The following is a 15619-nucleotide window of genomic DNA, read 5'->3' as shown; positions in this document are numbered from 1 at the left end:
GGGACACTTCCCAAATTCCGTCTCAGAGGGCAGGCCGCACTGGTGGAGCAGCTTATCTGACATTAACAGGTGGCTTTTGACACAAGGAAGGATTTCAAAAGTGTGACCGTTACAACAAAACTTTATTCCCATCTCTTTATTTAGGTGAACACGTTTTTATCAGCTCTTACATATATGGAAATGAAAAATAGAAAAAAAAGTAATGAGGAACCCTGTCTCATCCCAGCCCTAAATAATACTCTCCCACGAAGATGGACAGCTCATTAATTGATACATTTCCCACTCAAATTCACTTCCCCGTTTAGTTCTTCATGAAAACCTGCAATTACGTGTATCATTTTGGTTGAGTACTTACAATAAACGTCAGAGTAACACCCCAGGTGATGGCACGGTCCCCGGGTTCCACCACATGGTTTCACAGATTAGAACGAGTGACCTCAATGCCTCAATGCTGTGCATGTTTGTCTGGAACAGTGAGTGGGAAGATAGCCCAGGTGGTGCCGCAGGAACCAGCCACCCCTTTTCAATGACTTAAAACAGTCAAGGATTATTTTGCCCCCCCACATCCATCCTGGGTTGGCTGGGAGCTCTGTCCCCCCGCGTCCCATCACTCTGGTGTAGGGCCTGAGCAGTGGCCACACTCTGCTCTTAGAGCTGGCGCAGCTGTAGGCGGGGGAGGCGTGTACACCCACTGTGTGCCTCGTCTTCCAACCTGACACACTTGGCCTGGGCTGCGATTCTGGGGGAGGCTGGGGGCAGGAGGGAGCGCTGAGGTTTCCAGCTGTGCAGGGTGGCTGGCTGGCTCCTCTAAGGGGGTCAGGGTGAGGGTCACACTGGGGTGGCACAGCAAGTCCACTGGCTGCTCCCATCTGCTTTACAGACACTTTAGTCTACGCACGAGCCCCGCTATACACAGGACGGGAGATTTTAGACAACGTACAAACAAGTGATGGTCTTCACCTGAACACCGTGTCCAAGGTCCATTGTGGGGATGTCCAAGCATAAAAGTGATGCCTGTGTAGGCCACACCTGCCTGCAGGGCCCTTACCTCTGCTTCCCAGGTGTCGGAGCTCTGGGCGGCTTGGCCTCTGGCCGATGGCAGACCTTGGAGGGTGCGGCTCCCCCAGGGTGAGCGGGGGCCTTTTCTCCCTCCCTCTCAGCCGCAGTCATGCAGCAGCTCCCAGGGCTGAAGTGTCACCTGTTCCTGCCCTCAGAGCATAGGTGCCGAGTCCTTCACAGAACCACCCACCTGGTCTCCCACTGCCCCAACACACCTCCAGACCACGGTCCTGGGACAGCCGCCCACCATGGACAACAGCCCAGCCCATTGCCCTGGCATTGGCAATGTGCTCTGAGGTGTGACCCCACACCTGCTGCCCCTCCTCCACATGCAGGGACACAGCCCAGGGCAGGGCTCGCTGGGCCTGTGCAGCACCCTCCTCCCTGTGCAGCCATTCCAGGGTGTCAGGAGAAACCCTGTGACACCTGGTGGGCAGGGTGAGCGGACAGAAAGTGGCCACTTGTCCAGGGAGGGGCTTCTCTTCTTGCACTACCAGCTGGGTTGGAAGGTCACCTTGGACGACTTTGGAGAAGTTTCTGGAAACCTGCCAAGGCCCAGGACCCTCACACCAGCCCCTCCCTGCTGTGCCTCCCGCTGGATGCTGAGGTATGAGCCTGTCCCCGTGGTGGGCTGGCTGTGGACTGTCGGGGGGTCTGGACCACTGCAGCACCCAGGAGTGGTGCCCTGATGCCATCTCCTGCCCCACAGATGGCCAGGCGCTCCCCACTAGAGCCTGGGAGCCCCCACTCTGGGAGAGCAGGTCCAGGCCCCATTGCACCACCAGGCAGCTCCGCCCTGCGCAGCTGCCCACGGGGGAGCAGCCCCTTCTGTCTGGAGCAGCTCTGGGCCGGGGTCCCAAGTCATGCATGGAGGTTGTGCCAGTTGGTGCTGTGACCGTCCCCCCTGATTGCACTGAGAGAACCTGTGAACTAGGCATATCCAGGGACAGGGACAGCCCATGTGGGGCCGAGGGTAAGCGTTTCCAGGGGCACATGGCACGTCCTGAAGAACACCAGCTGTTTCTGGGCGCTGCCCCTCCATTGTCAGCCGACCCACAACAGCCACTTGTGGGGTGTCTGCAGTCAGAGCACCCCAATCCTCAGGTGTGAGAGCCAGTGTGGGCTCTGGGCTGGACCACCATGGCCTCAGGTTCCCCTCCTGCAAACCAGGAAGGTGGTATTCCTAGTCACAGCAGTCGATGGAGGGTCTCCTGTGTCAGAGCAGCACAAAGGTGAGGGCACCTGGGGGTCCGGTGTGGGCACTGCTTTACCCCTCCGTGCCATGCCCTCACCCTTCTCAGGACCCGCAGTAAGGTCTCAGGGCCACCTGCGGTTTCTGGAAGGCTCTTGTGTTTTCCCCCGGCCACGTCCAACTCCTCACAAGAGCGCTTGGCCTCAGCATCTGCAGGGCCTGCTGGGGTCTCCCAGTTCACCCCACAGCCCAAGGGGCCTTCCTGGAGGAAATGGTCACGTGCTTCCAACACAAGTGCCCACACGGGCTTGAAACGCCTCACAGGTCTCCAGCAGGAAGCTGAGGTTTTGGGTGTTAACAGTCATTCAGACAACAGTCATCTGTGCTTCTAAGGTGGCCCCTTGCATACAGGTGGAGAGCAGCTCGACGACCCCGCAAGGAAGTCAGGTGGGGCCGTCTGCAGCAGAGGTCCCTCCACCATGGGGAAGGTCCAGGCCACAGAGACCCAGAGCCTGCTCACCGGTGGCTGCAGCTGTGAGGGGCTGAGGGTCCTGAACATCGCTGTCCCAGGCTGTCTCTGGTCACGTGGACGGCAAGGGTGTCGTCTGCTGGTCTCCCAGTCTGGGACTTGGCCCTGCCCCCGCCTCCACTGCTGCCCTTTCCTGAGACTGCACTGCACAGTTTGTCCCTACCCGAGCTAGTCCCTCTGCGGCCACCCTGCCTCACTGAGACGGGACCAGAGGCTTCATCTAGACACCCTTCCTGGGCACCTGGGATGCCGTCCCCAAGGTTGGCGCTGTTCACAAAAGCACACAGTGAACGTGTAAAGCTTCCAGCCTTTCCTACAAACCAGTCCCTGAGGGTCTGCACGAAATGGCCAGCTCTTGGTCAGAGGGGACAGGTGGGGCTGTGACACAGGCCAATCCCTCCTCTGCCCAGTCGCCCAGCTCAGACTGAGCCCCCGGGGTCTGCACAGCCCGTGCTGAAGTGAATGCAACCTTAAGGACCCGGAGAGGATGGTGTGGGGCCAGCAGGAGTCAGAGGCCACGTGAAGCATAACTGCGTTTATTTTGGTGATGGGCTGTAACTATAGGGAAGGAACATGCTGGGTGCAGAGCTGATGGCAGGGTGAGCAGGTGCCACCAGCACAGCCGCCAGGGCTGAGAGCAGTTCCTGGGGGTCTGCTGTGCTGCCTTCCCGCTGTCCCTTGTCAACAGGCAGCTCCAGACAAGATCTGCCCTGGTGCCTTGGATCCTGGCTCCGCTGGGCAGGGAGGGCAGGCCGCAGTTCTAGCCACAGCTGCAGAAGGGGACGGGCGAGGGGAGAGTGAGCTGGGGTCCCCCCGGGGTCCGGCCCAGGCTTGAGCACTGCAGCGGGGCTGGGTGTGTGCCCTCTTCACAGCGTGGCTTTTACAAGGGGCATGATGGTTACCTACGTAAGCTGTGCAGGGAAGGGTGACGCTGGCCACCACCACATCCAGGACTGGATGGAGTGGCCACTGCAGCCCAGGGAAGGCGGGGGGTGGGGGACAAGGGTGGGGCTCACCCCTGCAGGCCCTGCAGCTCGGGTGGCAGGTCACACCCGGTGTACACGCCATTCGTGACACTGTGCTCCAGCAACGCACCTAAGCAGGGGTCCTGTGGAAACACAAGGCATCTTTAAGCCACCGGCCAGCCGGCCAGTGAGCCAGTACCCAGGCCCCGCCCTCCTCAGGGGGCAGCTCACTCTGATGAGAACGTGAGGGTTCCCCACCACTATCAGCAGGGCTTTGGGCCTGGTGATGGCCACATTAAATCTTTTCGAGTTGGACAAGAAACCCAAAAAGTATCTGTCATCTTCAAATCTGTCTTCATTTGACCGCACCTAAAAACCACAAAGACGAATAAATGTGGGACTTCAAACTTTTTTTTTTGGCATGGAAAGAAACTCGGTATGTAAAAGCATATTAAGCATCAGCGGGACCCCACTGTCAGTTAAAAACCAAAGCAGCAGGGGGCTGCGGTGGGGGGTGGGGGGGCAGGCCTCACTGCTCTGCACGCAGACGGCCACACACCCACCCGGCTGTCCCTGGGCGCAGGGTTAGAGGTGGTTCTTACTTTCTTTTCCTGTCTGAATTTTTAAAACTTATCTGCAATTAACATTCTGCTCAACAAAGATAAAGACGAGAAATGGGTTTTGAGGTGGAACTTAGTTCCCCATGTGGCGCCTTCTGGCCCCGCCCCCTGCGCCTCTGGCCCCGCCCCCCCTGCGCCTCTGGCCCCGCCCCCCCTGCGCCTCTGTCTCCTTCTCCAGCATTTCTTCCTGGGTCCCTCTCCTTTCCTTTTTCTCTGCTGACCTGTGGCTTATTTTGAAAAGAGCTCCCCAGTTACTGCTTGAGCTGAGTCCTGGGGTGCGGGCCAGTCCCCACCCTGCACCTGCTTTCTGTGTCACCATCAGCCTGGTGTCTTCTACCTGAGTGTGCCCAGAACCCACTAAAGCCCCGCGGCCCCACCGGAAACACCCACGGTGGAGATGACGATGGCCAGGTATTCTTGTCCTTGGAACTCCTCCACCGACCCGACCTTTATGTCCGTCAGGTCCACATTTCTCAGAAGAATTTTGATTTTCTCCACCTTGAAGCAGAGAAAAAGAAAGGTGAAAGGTAGCTTTACAAATCTGCCCGTTTCTTTCATGTTACAGCGTAAGTGGATACTGACCAATGTGCAATAATACATCGCTTTTCAATTCCAAATCCCATTCATCAATCTCAGCTGATCAGAACACAAATCCTGATTTCAGGCAGGTCAGCTGAGGGGAGGAGTGAGGATGAGGGACACACACGGTGTAAAGAAGTGAGACGACAGGCTCCAGGGCGCCTCCCTCGTGAGGGGACACAGGCCCCTCCAGGGGACCCCACTCCCCAGGGGCCTGAGCCTTCGCACAGAAGCAGCCTGGAAGCAGCCGTGCACCCCAAGTGGCGGCCACAACAGGCAGCCAGGAGCGCGGACTTATGAAAAGTGGCCACGGAGCCAGAAGGAACGGGGCCACTGAGTCACGGAGGACACGAGACGACGCGTGTCCCAGCTGTTTGCACACAAGTGTCTCCAGGAGGTGCTGGTAGAAAAGAACCAACGTGAAGTCTCAGAAAAAGCACCCAGCCTTGGAAGGAACAGGCCGCACTGGAGCCATGCGGACTCCTCAGCAGAAGGCCTGGGGCGTGGGGGGGGGGACGCTAGAGGAAGTGCCCAGACACTGCCACACACCGGAGTTCCAGGGATGGCAGGGGCACATGTGGGCCAGCAGTTCCGGGCGGGCAGGATGGGGGCATCCACGCAGACCCGTCAGGAGGTGGCAGCTGGGCAGAGAAGTCACAGCCATGCTTTGTGGTGGACGGTAAATGGGAGACATTAACACTACGAGGACATCACTTAAAAAACGAGGCTGCTCAGGCAGAGAGGAGGTTTCTCAGCACAGAAGGGGCAGGAGGTACCAGGGGCAAACGGAATTCAGATGAATTCAGATGCAAATTCAAGATCGAGGTGGTTAAATGAGTGCCTCTGACCTGCCATCACAGGTCTTTGCTGAAGTAAGTACCAAGGGACGACTCTCAGGAGAAGCAAACCCAGGAGCTCAGGAAGCAGAAGCCACAACTAAAACCGCAGTTAGGACACACTGAGAAGCTGCCGCCAAGGAGAAAAACATGTTTTTTCAGTAAAAGGTGGAATTCCTAACATTCACAAGCGCGAACACAAAGTCAAAATCAGGAGGCAGGTCTGACGACTCATCCCAGGTGTCACCTCAGCCCGAGCGAGCGGCACTGCCCACGCCGGAGTCCTGGGGGGGAGCAGCTGAGCAGAGCCGAGCCCAGCACCGTGCGTGTGCATGGAGCGTGTACTTGGAGTGTGTGCATGGAGCCCAGCACTGCGCGTGCGGAGTCCGTGTGTGGAGCGTGTGCATGGAGCGTGTGCACAGAGGTCAGCACTGTGTGTGTGTGGAGCCCATGTGTGGAGCCCATGTGCATGGAGCATGTGCGTGTGGCGGGGAACACACACAGCACGTAGAGAAGCACAGACGACAGTAACAGCTGGTTACACACACGGAGCTCCACCAACATTGAGAGAAAACCCAGGTGGGTCACGTCTCATGGTCAGAAGTGGATACTCAAAACTTCCGGAAAAAGTGGGGAAACAGTTCATGACATCAAGCTGGGGACAGATACCTTAGAAACAAAAGCACAAACCCTAAGGGAAATGATCGGTGTTATATCCGTATCTAACTATACTGAGGTGAGACTCACACGTGTCAAGGAAACCAAACAGTCACCCGGGTGACAGCATGTCTGGAACACACTCAGCCACCGAGGGCCTGGGACACAGAGAGCAAACGGAAAAGGCACAAACTGCTGAGAAAAAACACAGTCGGGATCAATTGAAGGTGGACACCAGACCTGAATAGTAACTGTAAGGAAAACACGAAGAAATGGCCAGTAAATGTATGAAAACTCTCGAGTCCCTGACAACTGTAGGGACTCGCGTGCCCTCCCCCGTGTCACAGGACACGGCCAGGTGTGGGCACAGGCAGGTGTCTGCAGACACGGGAGGTGGGACAGCACTGGCCAGCCCCCCACAGGGGAGATGGATACATGCCACGATGAGGGCACAGCCTGCTCGCTGCCCGCACACCCAGGGGAGGTGACATCTCATGCCGAGGACAGGACAGGCAGGGAGACGGAGCTCCCAGCCCAGGCCCCGGGTGTGGGGGACGCGGTGCAGGAGCAGCGGTTGCAGACAAGGGAGCGATAGAGGGGCCTGGTGCTCCATGACCAGCGGGTACCTGCCCCCCTCCTGTGGCGCCATGAAGCAGAAGCACCGGGGAGCTCGCTGGGGCAGGGCACACCTGCTTCCGGTAGGGCGTGATCACGCCAATGTCGCTGGCAGACACCTGGCTCGAGGCGCTCCTGGCCAGGAGGCAGCAGTAACGCATGACCTGCACGGCTTCAGCCGGGTTGAACCACGACGGGCTTCTCCCTTCACGAGCTTCGCTGCCCTGAGTTAGTTGGGAGACAAAAGAATGGCACGTCCATCACAAACCTGCCTTTACTCAGCCCACACTGGTCTAGGACTGGTGGACAAGCAGAAGTAGGTGCTGGGGACGCGGCCGGAGTGGGGCAAAGCTGCGTGCAGGCAGCTGTGTAGCAGGCAGGCCGCACTCGAAACCATCACCACTGCGGTGAGCGCTGAGGGCACCAGGGCTGCTATGGAGTGTGAGGGCAGCGGGCAGCGTGCCCACTGACACACGGGCAGGGCTCAACGCAGAAGCGTCAGCACATGCTATTAGTAGAAAGAGGAGAAGGCCGAGGCCGGGGGCATGCAAGAGAAGACCACACAGCCAGGGGAGGCGGCCAGCCAGCTGTGGTCAGTACAGGAGGCCGCAGCACAGGCTTGGTGGTCCGGCCACTCACTCAGGCTCCCACTTCCCCCACAGGCCAGCGTGGGCCTTCTCTCTCTCCCATCAGCAGAGAAGACATGCAGACGACCGGTGAGCGCGTGGCATGGGCTCAGCATCACTGACCATGAGGGGTCTGCAAGTCCAGACAGCCTGAGAGCCCGCCTCCCACCCATCAGGAGGGTGATGACCAGAAACCCCAGAAAATAACAAGTGTTGGCCAGGATGTGGAGAAACTGTACAATAGCATGGTGGTTCCTCCAAAAATTAAAGACAGAATCACGTTACCCAGCAATTGACTTCTGGGTATAGACCCAAAAGCCTGAATGCAGGGACGCAGACAAATACCTGCACAGCCAGGTTCAGAACAGCATTGTCTGCAATAACTGAAAGGTGGGAGCACCCCAAGTGCCCAGGGATGGATGATGGATAAGGAAACGTGGTCCATCTGTGCATGGACTGTCATTCAGCCTTAAAAGGAAGGGAATTCTGACACGCGCTGCCACACGGATGGGCCTGGAGGACGTCCTGCCCAGTGAGGTGAGCCGGTCACAGAAGGACTAACACTGGGTGAGTCCCCTTAGTGAGGTCCCCGGAGTCATCCGAGTCACAGAGACAGAGAGAAGACAGTGGTGCTGGGGGAAGGGAGTTAGCATTGAATGGAGACAGAGTCTCAGTTTGGGAAGATGGAAAGTTCTCAAGATTCGTTGAAAAACAATGTGAATATATTCAACACTATTGAACTGTATTCCTAAAATAGCTAACATAGTGTTAATATTATGTGTATTTTACTATAGTTTAAAAAGTGCATACCAGACAAAACAATAAGAACGCATTAATTTTCAGGTCATGTTTTTGCTGTTAAGCCACATGTACTTATCCCTTGGATTTACAGTAAAAGGTTGAGCTAACTAACAAGAAGATTAACGCAATGGCAGCTTTTGGCAGAATGTCCATGCTGAAGATTATCAACCAAACCACCACAAAGAATAAGGAAGAAGAAACAAGTAATAGAGGGAAAGAAGAAGGTATGAAGTTAGGTGACTGTAGGTTTGATAGATTTATCTCATTAAAAGCCGAGACTCTTAAATGAGATTAAATATAAAAATTCACTGCTTCTAAGAAATACACCTAAAGTGAAATGATAAAGAATGAATAAAAACAGAGGGCAAAGAGATACCAGATAATAAGACAAAAGGGGTGTGCCAGCATTAGTTGTTATCACAAGGTGGAATCTAAAGCCACAAACATGAAACAGTGGACCAGGACCTCATGTAACGAGGAGGATGACAGAACAGTAAACCTGTGTGCACAGAACAACACAGCAGCTACATACATAGGGCAAGAACTATTAGAAATTCAAAGAGAATCTGATAAAAAAGCAATTACAATTCACCACTCTTCTCCCACTTGTGAGTATCTAGTAGACAAAATCTGGGCCAGAACACAGAAGAGCTAAAAGATAGATTCCATAAATTTATTTTAAAAATGTATACAGAACTTACAAGCCCCAAATAGAGAATATAAATTTTTTCGGTATGTTCTTAGAACAGTTACCAAAACTGATACTGATGGGGCCACACATTTTTAAAAGCTGAGAGTTTACAGGTCATAGTTCTTGATCAGAACATAAAAAACAGAAATAAAAAAGAGGTGACCAGAACATTCTGAGACACTTGGAAATTAAGGAAGCTACGTCTCTAGACCCCTTGGATCAAAAAAGTAAGTCACAAGTGTCTAGCAAGCCATGAAGGGAAGGTCCCTCAGAAGACATGTGGAAATGCCAAGTGACACCTGAGGGAAGCTGCTGTCACCAGTGTCTCCCTGTGAAGAGGACGAAGAAAACAGGAAGTAAGAGGAGGACAGCAAGTAAGAGACCATCTTACAGGAATGAAAACAAAATAAGTAAGCTGGAATGGGGCAATGACTGAGGACAAAGCTAGAATTAATGAAGCAGAAAGCTAACAGGAGAAACTAAGAATGAGTCCAAAGGCGGTTTTCCACCGAGCCCAGAGGTTGGCTTTACATCTCCCTGTAAAGGGCCCGACAGCCCCCACCTCCTGCTTAGACAGGGCCACGCCGGCCAGCCAGCTACGGAGCGGAAAGAAGCCCGACAAGCATGCATGGGCTGGGCCCGGCCAGGCTCCCGCCGCTGCTTCTCCGGGACGACAGGCTACAGCCACGTCGGGGCTCCTCGCGCTGGGTCTGCCCCACGGTGTCCTGGAACACCTTCCCTGTGCCCCTCTGCCCCCGTGGCAGAGCCGTGAATCAGAGAGCCTTTGGAGCTTCCTGGGGCAAGGGCTGCCAGCGAGGTGACAGGGCATCTGCCTTTGTATCCTGGGGACTGGAGTGGCACCCAGGAGCCAAGGGTGGGTATGCAGGGGATAGTGAAGGCCAGGCCAGGACTGCAATGCTGCAGGCAGTTAACCACAATAAAACCCTTTCTGCTCCAACAGCCAGAGTGGCCACGTTCTGTGGTCCCAGCGCGGAGGGCTCCCCTCCCCGCCGAGTTTGTCCTCAGGGCCCAGAGTGGAGCCTGGCGCAGTCCAGGGCCTAGACGAAGACCCAGAGGTTGGACAGGGCTCCTGGGCCCCCAGCACGCTGCATGGAACCTCTGCCAACTCGCCACTTCTCATGAAAAGCCCACTGAGACCCCTGCAAGCTGCACGAAATGTGTGGCTTCTCTGGGCGCATGACCTCCTGACTGCCTGGGTCTCTCCGTGTGGCCATGGTTCACGCGCTTCAGCGAAGCTCTGGGCTCTTTCTGCAGCAACCCGCTCACGTCACCTCCCTTAGCTGACTTTTGTGGACACTCGAGGCATCTCCCACCCCATGGTGACCCTTTCGACTTTGCTTCTGACACACAGGCAGGCGGCTGAGGGAACAGGCCTTATTCCCGGGACCATGCTGTCAGGGTTGGGCCCACCTCTGAAGGTGGCACCCCACAGCTATCAGCCCACATCCATAACAGCACCCGACACAGGATGCACCCCTAGAGGCACGGTCAGCCAGGGAACAGCACCCAGAAGGCCAGCACCACTCCAGGGGCACCCAGCACCAGCTTCTCCCATCTTGGAGTTGGGGAGCAGCCCTCATTCTGGATGAGAGCTTGGGGGGTGTTAATGAGAAATGGGACTCTGGGTTCTAACAGCCAAATTCCCAGTTCAAACACTAATTTAATGAACAGCTGGACTGTCTCTGGCTACCGAACACCTAACCGCTCCCTCCCTGGGGACGCTGACCAGGGAGGCATGACCCCAGGCCGGCTCTCAGGTGACCCTAACCCACGGAGGCGGGCGCCTCTCCAGGGGCACTGAGCTCCCACTGCCCAGCCTCCCTTGGTGGGGCCCATCTGTCCCCCTAGCCTTCCGGTCAAGCCCATGAGCTCCTCAGTGTTTCCCATGAGGACCTGGGGAGGCCCCCAACGCCCACTCTGGGCCAGCACCTGAGTGCTTTCTGTGTGGTCGCCTGCGCGCCCGACGGCTGGCCTTATGCTGTGGCAGTGACTGAGCGTGCGCAGGGCTGTGGCCAGCACGAGGGGTCAGCTACCCTGTGGCCAGTGGCCCGAGCTGAGCCATGGAAGTGGGCGGCCGGCCACGACTCACCCTCATGCCGTGGAAGAGGAGGGGGAAGGATTTCTTTGGCAGCTTCTCCCAGCCCAGCAAGGAGGTGGTGACCTTGGGGTCCGCACAGACCTCGAGCTCCCTGTGGTAGAAGAGTCTGGAGGGCAGCGCCAGCAGGGCTGCGTGGGACCTGTAGTTCTTCACGAGCTTCGTGACCTACAGGGAGAGGGCAGGCGGCAGGTGCGAGGCCCAGGACAGCACGCCACACCAGACGATGGCAGCAGCGTCTGTGTCAAGGGAGACGATGCTGAGAGACCCCCTGTCCTGGCGCCCATGCCACCTGAGCAGAAAGTGACCTCAGCAGCTCAGGCGACTCTGTGAACAGAGGGTCCACTTGAACAGAACAGGTGAACACCAAGAAAAGAAAGAGGCTGCCTCTTGGAGCCTCCCTGGTGGGCTGGCTGTGTGTCTGGCTTCGGGCTGCGCTCTGGGCTCGGTCTTGGGACCCAGCCTTTAGAGGACGCCCATGGAGCCTGGGCGCGGCTCAGTCGCTGGCGGCATGGGCTGGCCTTGTGGCCAGGACGCCAGGACGGCTAAGGGCACAGCAGAAGCACAGGCCGCCTTGGCCCCACAGCCCCCAGGGCCTGGCTGGGACCTTGCTGAGAACTGCTGGTGATGACGTCACCAGGGAGGGGAATCAGCTACCTGGCCCTGGACGTTCACTGGAGGCTCAAGCCGCCTCCCGGTTCCTGGGTGAGGACACGGGAGCCCCAGCCCTTTCCTGCTGCCTCGGTGACCAACTCCAACTCAGTAACTACATGTCCAGCCCCCAAGGTGCTAATCAAAGCCCCAAACCCAATTCAGTGCCACAGGCCCTCTCAGCCTGCGGCCTGCGGGGGACTCACCCCAGGGCCTTGCTGCAGCTTCAGGCCCATCCTGCCCGTCCCACAGCTGGTTGACTGGCCCCTGGCACAAGGCCTCCCTCCCAGAGCCCAGGGCAGCCCCTGTGACCCGGCGCCTCTCTTGCAGTGCCCCCCATCCCCACATGCCATCTCTAGTCTCCAGGCCTGGTCTGCCTGTCACTGCTCCTTGTTTCCTGTCTAGTGGTAAAGCTCAGCTATGTCTGCACTTCAGGGGTTCAGAGGACAACAGCCACTGGGCTCGCCTGGACCAGGGACCGCACAGATCGAGGCTTGGGTTCCAGCACGCTGGGCCCTAACGTGCAGTTCCAAGGCCATCCCTCCACTGGTGCAGGGTGGGCTGTGAACCCCGTCTGTGCTCGGGTACCCCAGGCACTCCCTGCGTGGACACGCCTGCCACCTGGGGGTCTGAGCTCACCAGCAAGGGGTTGTAGGCACCACAAGTGCCGAAGGCGTCCTCGTCTCTCAGGTACACTGGCCGGGACATCAGTCTCTCCAGCATGGAAACATTCAGCCCATAGGCCATGGCAAGTCTGGACTTGATGACGGGGCCGAGCTGCATGGGGTCTCCGGCCAGGATGATCTGGGACAAAGCGGCTCCCAGTGGGCACTCAGCACAGCGTGGGTGGGAGGGCGGCCACGGGCTGGGGCTGCAGGCCGCGGGCGGGCAGGACGGGCTGGCACTGCCTTGCATGAAGATGGCTTGGACAAGGCCAGCGGGAATGGAGAAGACTCGATGGGCCTGGACTCGAGCACCTCCCTGCAGCCCTCAGCTCCTCCCATCAGCCTTTCCCTGGCCCCCTACTCCACTCTGCTTCTGGACGAGGCCATCAGGGTGGGAGGAGGTGGGACTCCAACGTCCCTCCTTGAGCAAGTGTGTGAGGGGAGTTCAAGAGCACCCCCAGCTCACTATCACAGCGTGTGTGGCCAGCAAAAGCAGTGGGTGCAGGAAAGCAGCCAAGAACTCAGCCTGGGGTGGGGGGCAGAGTGGTCAGACTGGGCAGGGAGCCAGGGAGAGCTCACCAAAGTCACTGTGTGGCCGTGGGCTGTTGTAGGTGACAGTGGAAGCCACCACCTCCCCCCACCAGCACTGCAGAAAAGCAGGATGAGAGCCAGCGGGCATAGCAAGGAGCCTCACCTGGCCACTGACGTCCGAAACCAGCCCCAGAGGGATGAGGCACTCGGGCTCACTGGCCTGCCCCGCTTCGTCCACAAACACATGCGTGAAGTGCCCGACTCTAGAGCCAAAGGGGTTGTTAGCAGTCACCCCAGCCAGGTCTTCTCCGGGGCCTAACAGGCCAGCCCAGGCAGTTGGCCCCAGGGCAGGCCCGTCGCCCCGACTCTGCAAAGACTCAGAGGGACGTGGGAGGGGGACCGAGCAGCGCGGGGCTGCCAGGAGCATGGCCGCATGGGGCTCACAGTCGTGCGTGCTCCTGACACCCTGATGTGGATGGGGCTGAGAACTGATGCCTGGAGAACCGACTTCACGGGCGTAGCTGTGTGACCTCGGGCTCTGTGACTTGGTTTCCCCAATGTGGCTGAGTGAGAACGGGGAGAGCCCGTCTAGGTGGGCACTGGGCAGCGCTCCCACTGGGGGCTGCTGCCTCCACCTACTTCTGCCTGGTGACTCACGCTCTCAGCTGGGGACTGGGGGATGGTGCAGGCTTGCTGGGGCCGGCGCCCTCACCATGCCCAGCATCGCCGCACGGTAATGCCGGAGACTGGGAGCAGGAACGCTGCGCCAGGACGAGCCCTGGGCGGAGGCGGACCCTCGGGTCTCCCACCCCCGTGAGCCGGAGGCCCCAGCGTTGGAGGCAGTGGGGGCCCCTGCTCCCGAGGTGCTTGGGGCCGTGCGGACCCTGCCTGGCTCTTTCCACGGGCAGTGAGTTTGCTGTTTAATCGCTGGCTGAACTTGTCAATCTCAAGGTCTCACTTGGCCAGTGACACCCACTGATTGATCCCTCCCTACGCAGGACGAGGAAATTGGCTTTCTACCTCACGCCCCAATTTCTGCTGAAAAAGTTTAACATCATGTATCCTTCTTAGAATATAAGCGTGAGTTCTGTATTTACAGTTATTTAGAATCACTTCTATCAGACGATGTCACTCCGTGTTCATACCTTCTCAGCTTCCTGCAGTCCTAGGACCCCACTCACCACGTGGTGGTCGCGGCCGGCTCCTGCCACTGTCCCCTTGGCACCTCCCGTGCCTCCCCCAAGGGAGCACCTCCCTGCTTGGGGCCCTGCAGCCCGCACGCCCGCCCTCCGCCCACCAGGGAAGCCATGGGGCCCTCACCTTTGGGCTCTCAGCACAAACCTCACTTCCCTGGAAAAGCCATCCCTGAGCCGCTCGAGGCCCCTGTACTGTCGGTCAGACTCCCTTCAGACACAGCTCCAGGGACCCTCTGTCCACCCCATGGGTCCCTGCGCCCCAAGGTGGCTCTCACCTCACCCCGATTTGGTAGAAGAGCCCGGCGCTGCTGCACGTGGTGACTACTATCCGGAAGCGCGAGGCTCTCCAGATGTCCTCCCCGTCTTTGCAGTACGGCCTGACTGCCTGGCTGACTGTCTGGGAGACGAGACAACAAAGCTAAAAGGCCTTCTAACCAACAATCCTGTACAATCCCGGGGTGGTGACTAAGTAATGACTGGAGACTGTTTCCTTAAATCAAAACGTATTTTCAGATCAAGTTAGTCCGTGTCTTACAGACTCTGGAGGCTGAACTTGACTTACTCCTGCAGACCCTTCCCCCAAACCACTTTATAGGTTTCTCAGGCAGAACTGCTCTTGCATAGCAAATCCCTTCTGTAAGCAAACCAGGAACTTCTCATTTTCCTACAGGGGTGCTTGCAACAAACCAACACGCAAACCCTGAAAGAGACAACACGTTTGGGGACCGAATACAAGGAGCGTTTGCACTCAGTGAAGCCGAGGGCGCCGATTCCTAGAGGAGGCAGAGTGACTGCCGCTGGGGAATGAAACTCTCACTTGATGAGTGGGGCCCAGGGGACAGGAGGGCAGCTTCTCGGTGGCCGCCATGGACACTCACCTCCTCGAACCTGCAGGTGGCGTTGACGCGGACCATGGTACCCGGCCGCAGCGCCCCGCTCTCGTGCAGCCGCAGACACACCAGGTCCGTGGCGCTGTTGGAGGGCGCACACACCAGGACCCGACTGTCCGGCAGGGCGTGGTACACCTACATCCAGGGCACAGGAGATAAAGGGTGACACGTTAGCCGCGAGCGCAGATTCCCGGGCTCACTGTGGGGACCCAGCCACCTGGGCTCATGCCCACCCCCCACATGCCCCGAGGACACATGCCCACAGGGCGAGACAGAAGGTGCGGGGCTCTACGCTCTCCAAGACCCAAAGCCGCCTCCCGGGCCCGCCGCACGTGTGCTAACGTGAATCCTGAGCGATGCACAAACATGACACCAGTGCACACTCAGCTGTGAGCAGAGG

General features: G+C 57.9%; 1 protein-coding gene across 7 annotated transcripts in view; it reads right to left on the bottom strand.

The window, feature by feature from the left end:
• Nucleotides 1–3300: 3300 nt before the first annotated feature.
• Nucleotides 3301–15619, bottom strand: part of MOV10L1 (Mov10 like RNA helicase 1) — a 51725-nt gene continuing 39406 nt past the window's right edge. For all 7 annotated transcript variants that reach the window (XM_074326627.1, XM_074326629.1, XM_074326630.1 and 4 more), the window contains 10 exons: nt 15208–15354; nt 14605–14726; nt 13297–13396; nt 12577–12741; nt 11281–11454; nt 7127–7276; nt 4756–4863; nt 3977–4114; nt 3797–3888; nt 3301–3550 (listed from right to left, as the gene is read on the bottom strand). In XM_074326627.1, coding sequence (XP_074182728.1) covers nt 3541–3550; nt 3797–3888; nt 3977–4114; nt 4756–4863; nt 7127–7276; nt 11281–11454; nt 12577–12741; nt 13297–13396; nt 14605–14726; nt 15208–15354 — 1206 coding nt within the window. In that variant the 3' untranslated portion in view covers nt 3301–3540. The remainder of the gene's footprint in view (nt 3551–3796; nt 3889–3976; nt 4115–4755; nt 4864–7126; nt 7277–11280; nt 11455–12576; nt 12742–13296; nt 13397–14604; nt 14727–15207; nt 15355–15619) is intronic.

This window comes from Rhinolophus sinicus, linkage group LG02 (genome assembly GCF_036562045.2).
Source record: "Rhinolophus sinicus isolate RSC01 linkage group LG02, ASM3656204v1, whole genome shotgun sequence".
NCBI classification, from domain to species: domain Eukaryota; kingdom Metazoa; phylum Chordata; class Mammalia; order Chiroptera; family Rhinolophidae; genus Rhinolophus; species Rhinolophus sinicus.
The sequence above is the reverse complement of the archived record's forward strand: the minus strand, read 5'-3'. Positions and strand labels throughout refer to the sequence as shown.